This window comes from Falco biarmicus, chromosome 1 (genome assembly GCF_023638135.1).
Source record: "Falco biarmicus isolate bFalBia1 chromosome 1, bFalBia1.pri, whole genome shotgun sequence".
NCBI lineage: Eukaryota > Metazoa > Chordata > Aves > Falconiformes > Falconidae > Falco > Falco biarmicus.
This window is the reverse complement of record NC_079288.1, coordinates 104,129,347-104,145,260: the sequence shown is the minus strand read 5'-3', so window position 1 is coordinate 104,145,260 and position 15,914 is coordinate 104,129,347. Positions and strand designations below refer to the sequence as shown.

Sequence of the window (15,914 nt, the reverse complement as noted above, 5' to 3'; positions counted from 1 at the left end):
TTTGCACCAGATTTCTATACATGGACCATTGGGGAAAATGCAAAACAGCCTTTAGTGAAGGGTTTTTTCCTTAATGGCGATGAGTGGGAGGGTGTGCTGTTTGCATGGTTTCCTGCATTAGTGGGTTAGCTCCTCCTCATGCCGGGGCTGAAGTTTGGGTCCCAGCTTTGGGTTCAAAGCCACGACGCCTCCTTTGCATTGACAATGGGGGCCGCTCCCAAGAGAGGGGAGAAGCTCAGAACCAGGGCCATCTGGCACTAGGACTGGCAGGAAAGCGTCAAAGGGAAATTATTGGTGCATAGTAAATGAGGACGAGGAGGAGGGGAAGAAAATAGGAGAAAATCTTCATGTGGCAGCTGATGTAAGGGGAATTACAAGCCCAAATAAATGAAATATTGATTTAATCCACTCTCTATGTTCTCTCTATAAAGCAAAGATCCTGGAGGCAAGCCCCCCTGCTCCAGCCTGTGGGCTCGGGAGGGTCCCCTTTGGTAAAACACCACTGCACACGGCAAGGTTAGAAAGCAGGGGCAGGAATAACTTCATTTTCAGGGTGTCCCCACAGTTTTGCAGACGCTCTGGATTTCTGTTTTCACTTATATCCATTCACCTCAGAGTGTTTCAGTCTTTGTTGCATTTGTAACTGCAGCTGAGGTTTAAAATCTTCAAAAAAACCCCAAAACAAAACCAAGAGCAGTCAACAAAGAATTTCTAATTCTGTGCACAAGGCAGGAGTTCCAGTGGCACGTACTTCCAGGTGCTTTAATTCTTTCGCAAGACCTGCTCCTAGTTAGCACTTCACTGAACCCTAACAAATTGCTCAGTTTTCTTTCCCCTTACGTTCGTCCCCTGTCAGATTAAACACAGAGTCACAACACCAATGGATCTGGCTGAAGTCTTTCACTCTTTTACCCCATGCGCTCTTAGCAAAGCCTGTCTTTCCAACGGACCAAAGCTGCTGTCACCGCATGGGACTTCTCTATCAATCTCTGCCTTTCAGCTGGCAATCAGAGCCCACTTGACAAATAACAAGGAATTAAGCCTCCTACCACTTCTGTGATGGGCAGAAGAAAGCATGTCCATGAGGTGCAGATGGATACACTTGAAACACAGGACAGTCCAGTCACGCAGAAAATAGCTGCAGTCTGAGGAATGAGAAGCTCTTGGACACTTTCCTCTCTGCTCAGAGCAGCAGAGAACCCTGTTTCATGGCTTGAGCTTCCGAGGCTGTTAATTAGCTCAAGTTATTCATCCTGAAGGCAATGGAGTGTTGGGTGTTTATTCAATGGAAGCAGCATTAGGTCCATTATTAGCAGTTCAAAACACCACAGAACGGGTCATTTTTTTACAACCAACCACATCTTGCTTCACCAACTGAGAAAGTACTAGAGTGAGAATAACTCCTGGTTTTCTGCAATTGTACTTGCCACTGATTTCATTTTACTGCTATTGGGATGTTCCACGTGCTGCTCTCAGCTTCCACTCTATCTGAGAGCCACTGCTGTTTGCAGGAAGCAGAGTTCCAGTAGAGCAGTGCCTGGAGATTCCTGCAGGCAGGACCAGCTCCCTCCCTTGCAGGATGGAGAGGGCATCCCATCAAGACTGAGCAGAGAAGGCACCATCCCTGATCAAGCTGCTGTTGGCATGTGCTCTCAGCACTGGGTAGCAGTAATGAAGGGACTGCAGCTACCTGAAGGGGCAAGTGGTAGAATCATCTGTGTGATGAACGTGAGCAGTCGCAGGAGGGAGGAAAGCCACAGGCAGCTCAGGCTGCTGAACAGTGGCATTTTGGGATGAGGACAGAAGCAGAACCCTTTAAAGTGCTAAGGAAGCTCCTTGAGGGGTAGTTCCTGTAGACCTCATATCTGACAAGGCAGCAGGGGTCTGGAGGACCACAGTCATCTGCAGGAGTACCTATTCTTAATTATTACTAAGGACAGGTGCAACAATAATTTTGTAGTCCTTATTTGTTCTGCTGTGCTCGAGCTCTAGACTATTTATAAACTAGTGTGGTGATTCCCTGTGGTACATCAAGATACTATATTGAAGGGGATATTTTAATACTTAAAAATAGCTAAGTGCCAGTGACAGAACCCCACCAAGAAGGTGGCATCAAGAGCATTATAGCCAGCCAAAAATCCAACAGTCTCTGTCCTAAATCTGTGTCCTCAATTAATTTGAGAGGTAGTTTAATTTGGAATGAAAATACAACACAGCAATCTCAGTAATACAACATTTAAGATCTTTTCCAGGGAGGAAATACTCCTCCATGAAGCTGTGTCTGAGAAGAGGAAATCCTACCCATAAGCAAATTGAACAGCCCTACAGGTACTCAGGATCAGACTTCCCATTTTTGATTTGGTGCTGCACATAAACTCTGCTGTAGTTTTCCCACACGGGCAGCAGAAGACTGAGTGCTTTGCAGCATTGCACGCTGGCAGCATCAGGGAGGCCACCCTGGACAGCTGAAGCTTTCCCGCCTGCACCTGATCTTTGATACTTCTCACTTACAAAGCGTCTGGGATTGTGCAGCCTAAGGGAGGCTGGGGTGCCACGGATTCCCTCCTAGGCTGAAATCAGCCCACAGCCACAGCTCTCCCTTACGTCACTCTCTGTTTCACTGGGATCACCCAAGAAGAGCTCTTATGAGGCAGGTAGCAAAAGGTCAGCCTGAACAACCAAGATCCCAGGGCTACGATTTAGGGCTTTAATTCTCCTGTTACCACATCAACAGTTAGAAGGAGGAGAAAACTAAATCCTCAGCCCCCTCTTTAGTTCTTTTTCAAAGGCTCCCAGCTCTTAAGTGCCACACACACACCTAAGGGTAGTTAGGGCATGTTCCTCAGAATGGTTTCCCTAATGGCAATCCATCAGCATGTAATTAGCCAAGGCCCAGGAAAGGGCTGCTGGGCCTTATTTTCTACTCTTTTCAATATTCCCTTTAACTCTCATGAGATTCTGCACCAGCAGAGTCAGGATTTGTGCTGCCCCAGCCACAGCAAGGAGCATGGGGTCAGCCTGCACTGTTCCCTACAGCAGGTGCAGAGACTGGCCCTAGCCCTGCTCGTGAGGGATTTTCCCCACATATTCTCATTGTACCTATCCCAGGTACAATCCTGGTCCGTGGCTGAACGCCTAAGCCTGGATGCAGGAACTATTGATATGTATAATAAAAATGAAGTAAAGGCCCACATCATTATGATAGGTTTGCAAACAGGCTCTAATCTTGCAAAAAAGTAATAAAAATATTAACATGGCATGAGTCATCCCACAAGAGAACTACTTGTGCGCATAGTGTTGTCCTTCAACAAAACCTAAAACCTACAACACAGTTTGTGGGATCAAAGCCTATGTGTATACAGGCATGTTGCCCTCTATTGGCTGGTCACCAAGCATAAGGCTATTTCCATCCCTTGGGACAGCGAAGATCTGCAGGAAGAGTAACCCCTGGCAGCCTCCCTTTTGGATCTGCAGCCCCAGTCCCAACCCTACAACGCATGTGGTATTTAGAGAGAAAAAGTAATCCCTCCTTATTTATGCTGGTCAGCAAGGATGCTGTTACAATTCTGATTTTGCTTTGATTTGTTAAAAACAAAGACCTCAGTGCTTGCTTTGGATACAGATGTTGGCTTTCCCACTAAAGGGGCATTTAGGCTGAGATGGGGGCTGCGGGATGGCTTGGTTTGCTAGCAGGGAAGCTCTCTTAAAACCTCTTAGGAAAACATGGAAAACAGAATTTTGAGCTTGTTGAACTGGGCTGGCCTTTGTATTGGTTGGGGAATCCCCAACAGAGAAAAGAAAAAAAGCCAACCCAAACAAAAAAACCCCAACCATCTTCTAGAAGATGCAAAGATTTTGTAAAACCAGAAGTGCCGGTTTGCCTCAAGTTTACAGTAAATTTGCTGCCTTTAAATCCCAAGGGAGGTTCAGTAACTTCATATAGTGGAGCAAGGAGGAGGGGGGGGGGGGGGCAGGGTGGTAATAGAAAAGTTTGCATATACCGCCAAAATCTGTCCTGAGCCGTGCTCTGGCAGTAGCATGGTTCCCATTGAACTGATGCTGCAGTGAGAGTGTGCCAAGGAAAGCCTGGCTCGTCGCTAACCCCTGCCCCACCAAGCTGGTTTTGCCATGCCTTCCTACTCCTTCAGCCAGTGTGCAGAAGCAATAATCATCCCACAGCAAAGGCAAAGAAGAGCACTTTAAAAGTCTGCAGGTGCAGGTGGCTTTGCCTTCTTGATGTGTCAAACAAGCATGCAGCCACCAGCAATGGGTATCCCACTTTTTAAAGCGCAACACTAAGGCAAACTCTTGAAGCCAAAGCCTAATCCGCTTACTCACTGTGCTGGTCTTATGGAGCTTTTCAGCCTACTCGCAGAGTAAAACATCCTCGTGGTGAGCCCTGGTAGCCAGCTCTGTCTCCTCCTAACACCACCAGTGTGTTATGGTAATGAAGCGCCTCTCATTCATGGATCTTAAAGCACTTTTTAAATGTAATGAATTAGGGTTTATGGGCTTATTCTAAGAATGGCAAATTAAAATAAACAGAGATGAAAAATTTTAAAAGTTTTCCTGAACAATAAATTGACAAAGACTTATTTTTTTTCTTCCTCTAGGGAATTAAATTATCCTTCTGTCCTTCATGCCCCCACTCCCCCCCCCCAAAAAAAAAAAAAAGTTGCTCAGACTTTTATCTTTCCTCATCACACTGTAATCACTTCTCTTCAGCCTCATTTCCCCCCCAGCTTTTTATTCAAAGAACTGAAGAAGCCTTTGCTCTGCCTTGAAATTTTATTTTTTAAAAAAAGGGGTGGGGGTGGAGGGGAAAGGAATGGATGAAGGGGGGGGAAAAATCCCTTTTCCTGACTAATACTAATAATACAGGTCAAAATGTCAGTCTATCTACAATTAAATGGAAAACAAAAAAGGTTTTCCCTTTTTCCCATGGTACAATGGCACTGGAATATAAATTACCGATGAAGATGAAATAATACTTCAAAGCACATGGGGAAAGGCAGCACAACGTTTACAAAGTATTTTCAACTGCAGGATAAAACATTGAAGACAACGGTAACCAATGGACTTCAGGGGGTGTTGGTGAATAGTCTAAAACTAGCATGCAGTAGGATTTTAGGTCCCTATAGTCTATGACCCCATGATATGCTTTGTTTAACAAGGGCAGCTGCAGTTATCAACAGATGTTTCAGCAATAAATAATTGGTATCATCTCAGAAAAGATCCATCTACCTGGGGAGAGGGCATAATGCTGCAAACACTGCTCCACTATTACAGCCACATTAATCTCCCATCTAGCCAGGTCTCTCAGGGAGTTTACTGCAGGTGTTTATCCTGAGAGAGAGCAGACAAATGCTCCAAAGTTAGAGAGCTGTGTGGGGATTGTAAAGGAGGTCAACCTCTGCCATAAATTTCTGTCTAAGGCCACACACACCAAAGAGAAAAAGAAAATAAATACCCAAGAAGCAGCCACTCCCTGTCCTCCCCAAGGAAAATGAGGATCCCTGCAATGTGGGATGCTGGCGAAGGGATGCTGCGGCTGACACCTCCCAGCCCTGCAGTTGGCTTTTCTGAGCTTCTCATTGCTCAGTGCTCTTCAATGTAATTGTCCTCCTCAAACAAAACTTGCTGGCTTTATTTGGGCAGGGTTCTCTCTGAAGCAGGTGAAATCTCTTGGCCACCCTGGAGTTAACAGCAGTTTTGCAGCTAGGTTTTCAGCAGGGCCAGACCTCCCTGCCCCAAACCCTAGATTTTCAGGCCAGACTGCCCCTTCCCGTGAGGAATAGGACTGTGTTGGCTTCAGACATGCACTACAGCAAGTAAAAAAAAAACACCCAAAACCTCACAAACCACATCCTTACTTTCTGTCTGCCCTGCCAAAGGGATAACTAGCCTAGATGTTACCTTTACTGTTGAAAAGGCAGTCCTCTATTTGCTACAAGTCATGTCTGACACACCTCTGAGAAAATCAAAAAGCAACCGTATTTCTTGCTGTTTTCTAATCTTTACACTCAAATTCATCACCTTACATGATGGGATCCCCAAGCACCTATTGGATCCTGCAACTCCTCACACAGCCAAGTATCCTTTACTCACAGGAGAAGTCACATTAAGTTCTTGCCTTTCCTGCCTAGGTTTTGGCCAGCTTTGGTCCTCAAAGGGATCCTGTAAAGTAATTTTCTTGAAAAAAGAAAAGTAGGTGATGAATTGTGCAAGCCCTACTAAAGTGAATAATCCTCATTGCCTCCTAGTAGTGCTGAATTAAACAAGGCACAGCAGTCTTTTCAAATTCATGGTGTTTTTTTTTAATGTTATGTAAACATTTGGCATTTTAGTTTTTTATAATTCCAGTTCTTCAGGGAAGAGGTAAACGTTACCTTAGTGGAAACAGAAACAGAACTGCCCTGTGAAAGCAGAGGAACGGACAAAGCATGTGCCCAGACTAGCACAGGCTGAGCACGACAGTGAGCAGAAACAATGTAAATGCAGTCGCAGTCATCGCTGCATGTTTCAATGAATAAGGTTGTTCTCCAAGGTGCTCAGTGCACCGACAATCCCTATTTACCTTCTGGGGTCACGTCTAGACAAGGCAGAGGCAGTGCCCTCTGCTCTGCGATGTCTCTGTGATTACTATCTAGGCACTTTTATTCCTTGCACAGCAGCAGCCAAACGCCTGGACACACTCAAGATGTTATCGCTTGAATCCATTTTATCTTCCCTGCGCTGGGAGAGCACATAAAGCTGCAGGTACCAGCAAGACCTCAAATAAAGAGCCTTGCATGGTGTGGCACACCCATCGTCACGAGCTGCACAGCCAACAGACAGACCAGAAGCCTAACACCGAGGCAGAGCTCCCACTGATCTCACAACCTTAGCTTGGTTGCAGTGACAGCAGAGGGCAGGACTTTCCTTCCCTTGGAAGATGCAGTGGTGACATGGAAATGAGCTGTCTCACAAGGAGAAGGAAACTGATTCACACATGTTGCTTCATAGCAACTGTAATGAAAAAAAACTGGAAACTATGTGTAGCTTCTGGGTCCCTCTCGTCTGAGGACTGCAACAAATAGAAGTCACATCTCTACTTTGGCCCTTTGGCCTTTGTGAGCGACCCCATCCCAACACGGACCCGCTCACCTCTGCTTGCCAAGCAGTTCCTCACCTGCTGCTGCCACCAGGCAGAAAAAACCAGCCCCTGAACCCACAGGTGATACTACCTGCCAGGGTTCTGCATACCCTCAACACCTCAGTGGGATGTTTTATGCAACAGGTGTGTTGTAGTTCATACCAGCAAATCAGGGAGCCTCGCGCTGATCATATCTTGCAGGTTTGTTTTGTCTTCTGGGCTGAGGTCTTGTTTGTATTGCCACTTCTCTGGCACAAAGGGCCACTTCATTTCCTTTGCCTCCTCCAGAAGGGTCCTCAAGTCCTCAGGAAGCAAAGCTGAAAAGGTCAAAGAGCAGGTAAAGATATTGCAGTGGGTTCAGCCGCAACACTTACAACAGAGCACATACTCTGCAAAAAGCATACCTCCCCTCCCTCACAGACCTTCTCCCAGTTGTTACCAGCTCTTAGCTCTTGCCACCAGCCTCAGGCTTGCCTGTCATCTGTTACCCTTGACTGCTCTGCCCTCCAGGTAAATGGGAGCTATCAGCCATTAAAAAGGCTTTTAGCAGGAAGTCATACCAGCTGGTGGCTGGCTGGGCGTGAAGAGCTACTCAAGAGACAGGAGGAAATCTGTTCCCTGATTGAGGAGAGGGCTCCTGGCAGAGCAAATGGGGCCAACGGCACAGAAGACCTGTCCCTCTTACTGAGAGCTTGCTGTTGACGGTGGCAGAGCCAGCCCAAAAAGCCACATTCAAACAGGGAGATAAACCCAGACTACATAAAGCAATTAGACAAAGATCTAAAGGTATATAATGAATAACCAGCATATGCTCTTGAGAATAATTATTTGACAGATAATTCAGTAAAAAAAAGGTTGTTGGCTTGAGTTACTCAACATGCTCTCAGAGCAGTAGCTGTAGACTACAGGACACTTTCTCTCAACACAAGAGAGCTCACTGCTATAGCAAGGCAAAATGGTTTAAGCCACGTGCCTGGGAACTGCTATTAACATGGCAGTGCCCATGGATGCGTGGCAGAAAGCAGCTGAAGCCTGGCTATGAGATTCCCTGTTCAAAGCTGATGCATCTTCTTTGAAGCCAGCTTAGCCAAGTAATTCACACTAGTTGAGGAGCTGGCCTGAGCTCTTGTACTTCTCTTGCAGTTTGCAACAGAAGTTAAAAAATAAGCTAGGAGGAGAAGATGCCCTTCATCCAGGCATGGGTCCTACTCAGGCACAGCCAGTACAGAGCCGTATGGGAACCCCAGTCCTCACACCTTTCACCCAAGGGTTTCCAAATCCTACCCAAAGTACAGCTTCCCTCCCAGCTGGAAAGGCCAAGCACAAAGGAGTCAAAAGACAGATTTTATTTTTTTTAATGAGGGCAAAGTACTCCCATCTCCCACACCTGGCCCCTGAACCTCCAGCAATGTGCCAGAGCTTGCAAGGCAAGAGCACAGTTTGGCCCGTGCCCTGCTCCCTCCCCGGGCCAGCCCTTCGCCTCCCACATAACCATCAGCTTCAGTTAGGTCTCCAACCTGAACCGACTAAGGATGCAACTGCTAGTAGGAGCACTCAGCTAGAGATCTGGGCTTGGATTTGTCCCTTCCTTTCAGCTGCAGCCCACATTTTAATTTTCCTTGAAGCAGGGATGAAGCTGCAGCCTGAGTGTGCTGTGCTGTGCTAACCACTTGGCTGGACAGACTCTCTGGCCAATAAAAGTGGATTAACAAGGATTATTGACCAGATGGGGTTAATGGTGATCATCAGCTGCAGATCTAGCCCCTTCTGGTCATTAATCCCCAGAAAAAGCCCTGCTCAGAAATGGACCATCATTGCTTTAACAAGGCAATGCAATAATGTATTACTACATATTTTTTAATAAGTCCTTTATGGATGACTGTAGAACATGCACTACATAAAAAGTCTATTTCATGCTCATATTACAGTGCATTTACTGGTATTTTTTTTCTAGGAAAAAGTGGAAAGTTGGACACGTAGGGCCCTTTTGCCAAAAGGTCACCTCTAAAAAGATACCACTTTTTCCAACCCACATTTTCTCACTTGTTGCTGCAGCTCTGGACACACGTTCCCATTACACATCCCAGTTTCACACACAGCCACGTTTCCCAGTCCTTCTGAAGCTGTGTCTGGAGGGGCTCAGCTCTCTGTGTTGTTGCAAGGTGGCCAGGTGGCAGAGCTGGAGGGGAGAGGAGGTCACGCTCCCACCCTCACACCTTTTACTGCAAAATCAGCACAGCAGCAGGGACACCCACCTCAACATGAGGGGGACAAAATGATGGACAGAGGGATTCATGCCCCTGTGTAGACCGAGGAAGACTGAGCTTCCCAAAATCTTTTCCAAAGGAAGATGGGGAGCCTGAAGGCAGTCAGAGCAAGTACATGTTTCCCCATATGATCCCACAGGACTGACGTTTTGGGGAGGGATCTAGAGAAACAGGATGCTTACACAGACAGCCTTTCTGTCTCTTTCTCTACCTTCATCTTCTGTCTTTTCCACATGAAGTCACACTTACTTATATAACACTAAAACAGGAAAAATAGTAGTGACAGCAACTATGAAAATAACCAGTGAGATAACATAGACATTGGTATTCTTGCTAAAGCATAAAAGTATTACTGCTGTCCTCTTGTTCCTGTTTCCATGTTATCCTTAAATAACATTAATGCCCCTTCTACTTGATGCACTATAGAATAAAGAATACATCCAAATTATTTAATATTGAACTTTGATTTTTAAAGAGGCATCTTCAGTGGTCACTGCCACAAAGCTGGTTAGAAAAGGAAACCAGGGCAACATCTTCAGAAGGGTTGGGCAATCTAGGAGCCTTCAGTCATCTTTGGCATCGGATATTTGTGCAAACCTAGCAGGATACCACTTTGAGCCTTGCTGTGATGTCTAGTTGTCACCGCATGGAAACAAACACAGTTAGTGTGATAATGACAATAAAATGATGTTGTATTGCAAGAATATCCACTAGAACCACACTAAACAGTTGGGGAGCTCCTATGAACAGTCGTGCGGTTTTCAGCTAAAATCCAACTCCCAGGACAAGAGTTGTAACAGAGAGCTTGTAAGGTAACTGTTCTCACCACAGGCAATATAAATTCATTAATTAATGAAGGTTGAACTGGCACAGAAGTTGATTGGAATGATTTCTAGCCTAAAAAGAAATAAAAAACCAATCCAGACCCATCTAACACCCATTCTAGCCCCTCTATTAAAGCGAGATAAAGAAGCACTCCTCCTCCTCTCCCCACCATTTATACATATTTGACTTTCAGTTCCTCCTGCGCCTGGTCTGAGAAAGCTGGGGCAAACAAAGGAGGAGAGGGGGGCGAAGAAACCCCCTCCACCTCTGTGCTGGGAGGGTCTCCCCGAAGCAGAGAGCTGCCGACCTGCGAGGCCCTGCCATCCCTGGGTAGAGAGCCCCAGCAGTTATTAATGTTGCTGTCACCACCCTGCTGCTGGGTATTTTTCTTTCAGCTGATGGGAACACGGTCCTCGGAAAAGTCTGAGCATCACTTCAGGCTCTGATCGTTCATTTCCTAAAGCAGTTTACCTGAAGGACCATGTCTAATTGAGTGATTATAAGGCCACTGATTTACCTTATCTGGAACTAAACTGATTATTTCTCATACTCTGTGGTATTTAATAGGAGAAAAGGAGGGAGGAGGATGAGGGGAAAAAAGCACTACCTGATTAGGAGTTCAAGAGCCTATTCTAAGGAGCCATAATAAAACTTAAAAGAATTTGTGATGAGGAAACAAAGTACCCTTTGTTGAAAACAAAAAAAGAAGAGAAAAATCTTCCAGTATCCATAACAGAAACCTATACACCACCCTCCACCGCAAACAGACTTAGGTGCTTCAGAAAAAGGCAGCTGACCTCCCAGCAAGAACAAGGATGGTTGGAAAAACATATTCTCAACGGCTCTGTGCTCCGAGACAAACAAAGGATTTTAAAGATCAAATTAACATTATGGCCGAGTCATTCATGCAAAGCAAAACTAAACATTATTAACACTAAACTGGAAAACGGACAGTACTGCAGATGTGTCACGCAAAGGAAAACCTGTACATAAACAGATTTTTTCGTAGTTTTTTGCTAATGCCTTTGTTCTTCCCTCTAGAAATTTCACCTTCATCCTTTACTATATTCTTCTGTACTTGCTGAAGTTATTTTTCTGTGTGGCAGAAAGAAGTACATAACTCCCTATCCTGTACAGAAAAGATGTAATTTGAACAAGTTCAGCAATTCAAATGCAGTGTTTATTTCATGAATAGAAAGGCTGTGGCAATGAAGTTATGTAGCCCTCAAAGTCTGAATCTAGAGAAAACTAAACCAATTCTATTTATCCTTTCATGATTGACATGAACTGGATTTCCACTGGAATTAAGGAATAATATTTTTTTTTACAAACCACTCTCAAAGCACCATGACAATACCAAAATAAATGCTGGTTTCCAGCAGGTAATGCTAGCATTAAAACAAATGAAGAACCTTTCTATTACAGCTCTCGCTAACTACTGCTTCCTTTCCCGGTTATTTATTCCAGCCATTAGCCAGCATAGATTTTCCTTTCAGGAGGGATATTGCAAGGTTTTTTTTTTCCTTTGGACACCACTTATAGAGGTCACACACATTTTACAAGATAAAGATTCAGGCAATGAGCTCTTTAATATATTAGGAGAAGCTGACAAACAGAAAAGGCCCTCCCCCAGTTCCTATGAAAGGAAAGGAAATATGTGCCCTTATTCAGAAGTTGCATCCTTTTTTTCCTTTCTTTTTTTTTTTTAATAACTGAAATTTATGTGCATCAGCAAACTTTTGGGCATTGTTCTTCCCAAACTAAACTGTTCCTTACAGCCTCATGTTTACTGAAGCCTAAAATTAGAACTGACAGCAATTCACTGCAACAAAGTGGACTTCTTTCCCTGCCTGCCTGTAGCCCACATCCCATTCATGGCCTCGAAATCCAGGCATCTCTTAAACACTCATCTGCCGGGAGAAGAAAAATAGGGCAGGGCTGAGGACCGGTGGCTGCTGCCGTGGTCCTGCTGCCTCTCCTGGGGACCTCACCTTGGCACCTCCGGTATTCTCGCTCGACTTCCTCGCCCGCGTCAGCCTTTGCCGACAGGAGCGCGTCCAGAGCTCCCTTGCACTCCTGCAGCAGCATGGCCACGGCATTTTGGTTATTCATGAAGGCTGATCCCACTCGGCTGTGAATTGGGTGTCCCCGGGTGCACAGTGATCAATTACTTAAGAGAAGACACGGATTCTAAATGAAAAGGATCCCTTCAAGGCTGAGGTACCTGGTGAACAAAGGAGGGGGAAAATGATTAACTAAAGTATCATCAATTATCTGAAAGGCTCAAGCAGGGAGAAATAATAGGGGAAATACATGAAAATACATGACAGCCTCGGAGGACTTTATTAGAGGAGTGTGTGAAATTACTGCAGGGTCTCAGTGACAAACTGTGTGAGGCGAGCATCTCTGAGGTACCAGAGAGAAAGGATGGGCTCTTCAATGGAGCTGTGAAACCCCAAGCAGGAAAGTGACTAACCAGGCTGGGCAGAAGCCCCCTGCACCTTGGAGGCTCAGGCTGTCGCACACTGTTAGCCAGGACTGAATGGCAGAGCCGTGCATGCTCTGAACTCATGGAGGATGCTGCATGCATTTACCAGACCACAGGGTCTTTTACCCCGGGGCAAGGGAGCACATTACTTTCACCTCCTTTCACACTACTAGCCCCACTCGTGCCACAATAATACGGCATCCTACCACGGTTTGGTTGAGATAGTGGAGCAAAAATGGTCTTTGAAGGAACCCACCCGAATGAAAAGTCTTTTTACTGATGCTGCAGCATGCAGCAGGAGCTCACCTCACAAAGCCACAGGCCCACAGGACGAGCACTGGAGCTGATGACAGCTTCACCAGCTCTGTGACAGACAGAAGGGTCTGGGGCTTTCGACCATCTTACCAAACATACACAAGTGTGGGTTTTTTTTTGTCACAGCCAGGTCTCCCACAATCAGATCAGCTCTCAGGAGCCTTTCCAAACCTGATAACCTCTCCTTCCCACCTCCCGCATCAACATCGTCCCTCCGCCTCCCCAGGCTGCCCACCTCATGCCCCCACCCTCGGGAAGCCCTGCTGACACCGGCATTGCCTGGGTGCTGCTGAGCACCCTTTGGGGCAGGGTCACCCACGAACACCCGCAGCTCAGGACTGAGGAGGTCAGCAGGCAGTAGCCAGGCACAGGCTCTGCATACACTGTAGAGCAACTTGCACATGATGTGTGAGGTACTAACACCAAACCCATTCTAGTTACTGCAGTAATTCTGGGGAAAGTCCCTAGTAGCAGAAGTCTGCCATCGTCTGCTTGGACTGCTTCTATCCAAGGCTAGCTCTCTACATTCATCCAGGTGTCTGGCCTGCCATACTTTTTCCACTGCAAGTCCTTCAGGTGCTTAGGACATTGCCAAAGGCAATGCAGGAAAAAAACCTACAGTTTCCATCCCAGGTATCCGTCTCAGCATCTGCCAAAACAGTCAAGCAGCTTTCAAAAATGAGGCACAAAATAAACAATGGAGGTTTTTTCCACCAGTTTGGTGATGGTCTCACTTAGAAAACTACCCCCACAGTTTGAAGCAACGTAGTCAGAAACACAGCTTCTGTGAAAACATTTCTAAAATTGGGGAAACAGTAAGGCTATGAAATAGGAAGGGAAGTACAAAGGAACACATATACAGACACAGTTTTCTCTGTTAGAAATGGCTTACGTTTCAGCAGCTAAACTTCCAAACAGTCTTTTTCCTTTCTGTTGCAGCTCTGGGATCATTGGATCCCAGAGCTGGTGGCAGACAGCCTGTGTTCTCAATGGCACCAAGTAAGAGCAAGCTGCCAGATTGAAAAGCAGAGGGCAAAAGAGATGCACTCATGCGAAAGCAGAGAGGATCAGAGAGCCTGCCATGGAAGGGCAGGTGGAGCAGGGCAAAAGATGGGATTCATCAGTGAAGAGCCTGGAGGCAGGAGCTCGTCAGTAGGGCCGTGACTGACTCTGCAGACAAATATCAGAGAAAGAAGAAATTTAAAAAGCAGCCATAACGGGGAGACTGAGGGCAGGAGCACAGGCACATAAAGAGCAACTGGAGAGCAGGGTGGACAAGCAAAAGATCAGCTAGACTAACACTGTTAAATGCTCAACATTTCCTAGCATCTGAGGCTTAGGATTTGTCACTGCAGTGGTGTTTTGCTGGTGTCAATTCTTTCTCTGCAATCCACACCATGGAGCACCTTGGCAGGGCTTCCTTCTACTCCAGATGCACTCCGAAGCGCAGCACAAAAAGGTCCTGGCACAGTATTCAATTAGATGCAAAAGCAGATTGTAGCCTTCATGTTCTGGAGGGTACAAACCATCCTCTGTTAAGAACTGGAATCCCAGAATAGAATCATAAAATATCTTGAGCTGGAAGGGACCCCCTACGGATCATCAAGTCCAACTCCCTATGTAGGGAGTCTCTAGAGTACAGCACCAGACTGAGATACAGAGGAGCTAGCTTCAGTTCTTAGGTCTGCTGTTGATGTCCTGGCAACGCTAAGTCATGTATGCCGTGCCTCATTTCTCCTTGTCAGACACATGAGAGAGCAACAGAAATGCCATCTGAGATTGGGCCTTTTGTCTGGGCCTCCCAATGGACAGCTAGAAACCTGAGGTGCTGTGAAGTCAACTTTGTCAGGGCCTGTGAGATGTCCACCATATGAATAAATAAGAAGCCCATATAGTGACAAAGTGCTCTGAGGAACAGCACAGGTTTCATTGCTGTGGTTACAACTCTCAGCCTACCAACTGTTAAAACATTAACTCACCAGGAAGAACAATCAAATAAAATATACAATACAGGTCAGGGTTCTTCTAAGGAGAGCAGGTTAAAGTCTGCACTCAGGTTCAGTTCCCATCCCCCCAACACTGAGGTAGCATTTCTGCTGTTTTTCCTCCCCTTCATATCTCTGCCCAAGTCGGTATTTCTACCTTCCTTTTCTCCAATCACTTTTGTATTACAAATGCCTTCCTCTGAGAGTATTTAGAGCTGCTTCCAGAAAACAGGTGTACATGCAGGTCTCAACACAGTCCAAGAACATAACTCCTAAGCATGGCAAAGTTAAAAGAAAACCACAAATGCGGAATTTATAGCTGAAGACCTCTCCTAGCATTCTTCCCCCCACCCTGGTACAGGACATTGAGAAACAAAGCAGAAGGAAAACCCAGAAAGGGTTCTCCATCTATGTAAGCTCCAAGTCTATGTAAGCTCCAAGTAAGAGCGAGCAGGACCACACCACAGAGGGCATCGCTCCACAGGGTTTGAGCCACGTGAATGTAGCTGGGTGCTTGTAATGGGGTGCTGGGATCACCCCCCGCATGGCAAAGGGATGGACCAGGCACAGGGCCCGTTTAGGGGCTTCCATCAGGAGTAAAAAGAGATGGGGCCAGAGACAGGGTTGGAGACACAGCTACAGCATAGTCCAGGTCCTCCCAGGAGATACAGCTGAACTATCTGTCAATGACAAAGATCATTCCAGAAGAAGGCCACCATACTGATAGGTGTACTGTAATTGCAGTACAAGGTCCTAGTCCACATCCTAGTTCAAAGAAGTCCCCTCTCCCTAAGACCTTGGATCAGCAAGGACAGACATCTGAACCTGGTGACAACACCCAGAAAGCAGACTCTCAGGAAAAGCAGAGTCCTCTCCTCCTACCCTGCCAGGTCTAGAAA

General features: G+C 46.1%; 1 protein-coding gene across 1 annotated transcript in view; it reads right to left on the bottom strand.

Moving 5' to 3' along the window:
* The window catches only part of ALPK1 (alpha kinase 1), a 51,377-nt gene that overhangs the window by 21,412 nt on the left and 14,051 nt on the right, over positions 1-15,914 (bottom strand). Inside the window, exons 2-3 of the mRNA XM_056326536.1 lie at positions 12,219-12,451; positions 7,298-7,452 (exon numbers count right to left, since the gene is read on the bottom strand). Of these exons, the coding sequence (XP_056182511.1) occupies positions 7,298-7,452; positions 12,219-12,339 (276 nt within the window). The 5' untranslated portion in view covers positions 12,340-12,451. The remainder of the gene's footprint in view (positions 1-7,297; positions 7,453-12,218; positions 12,452-15,914) is intronic.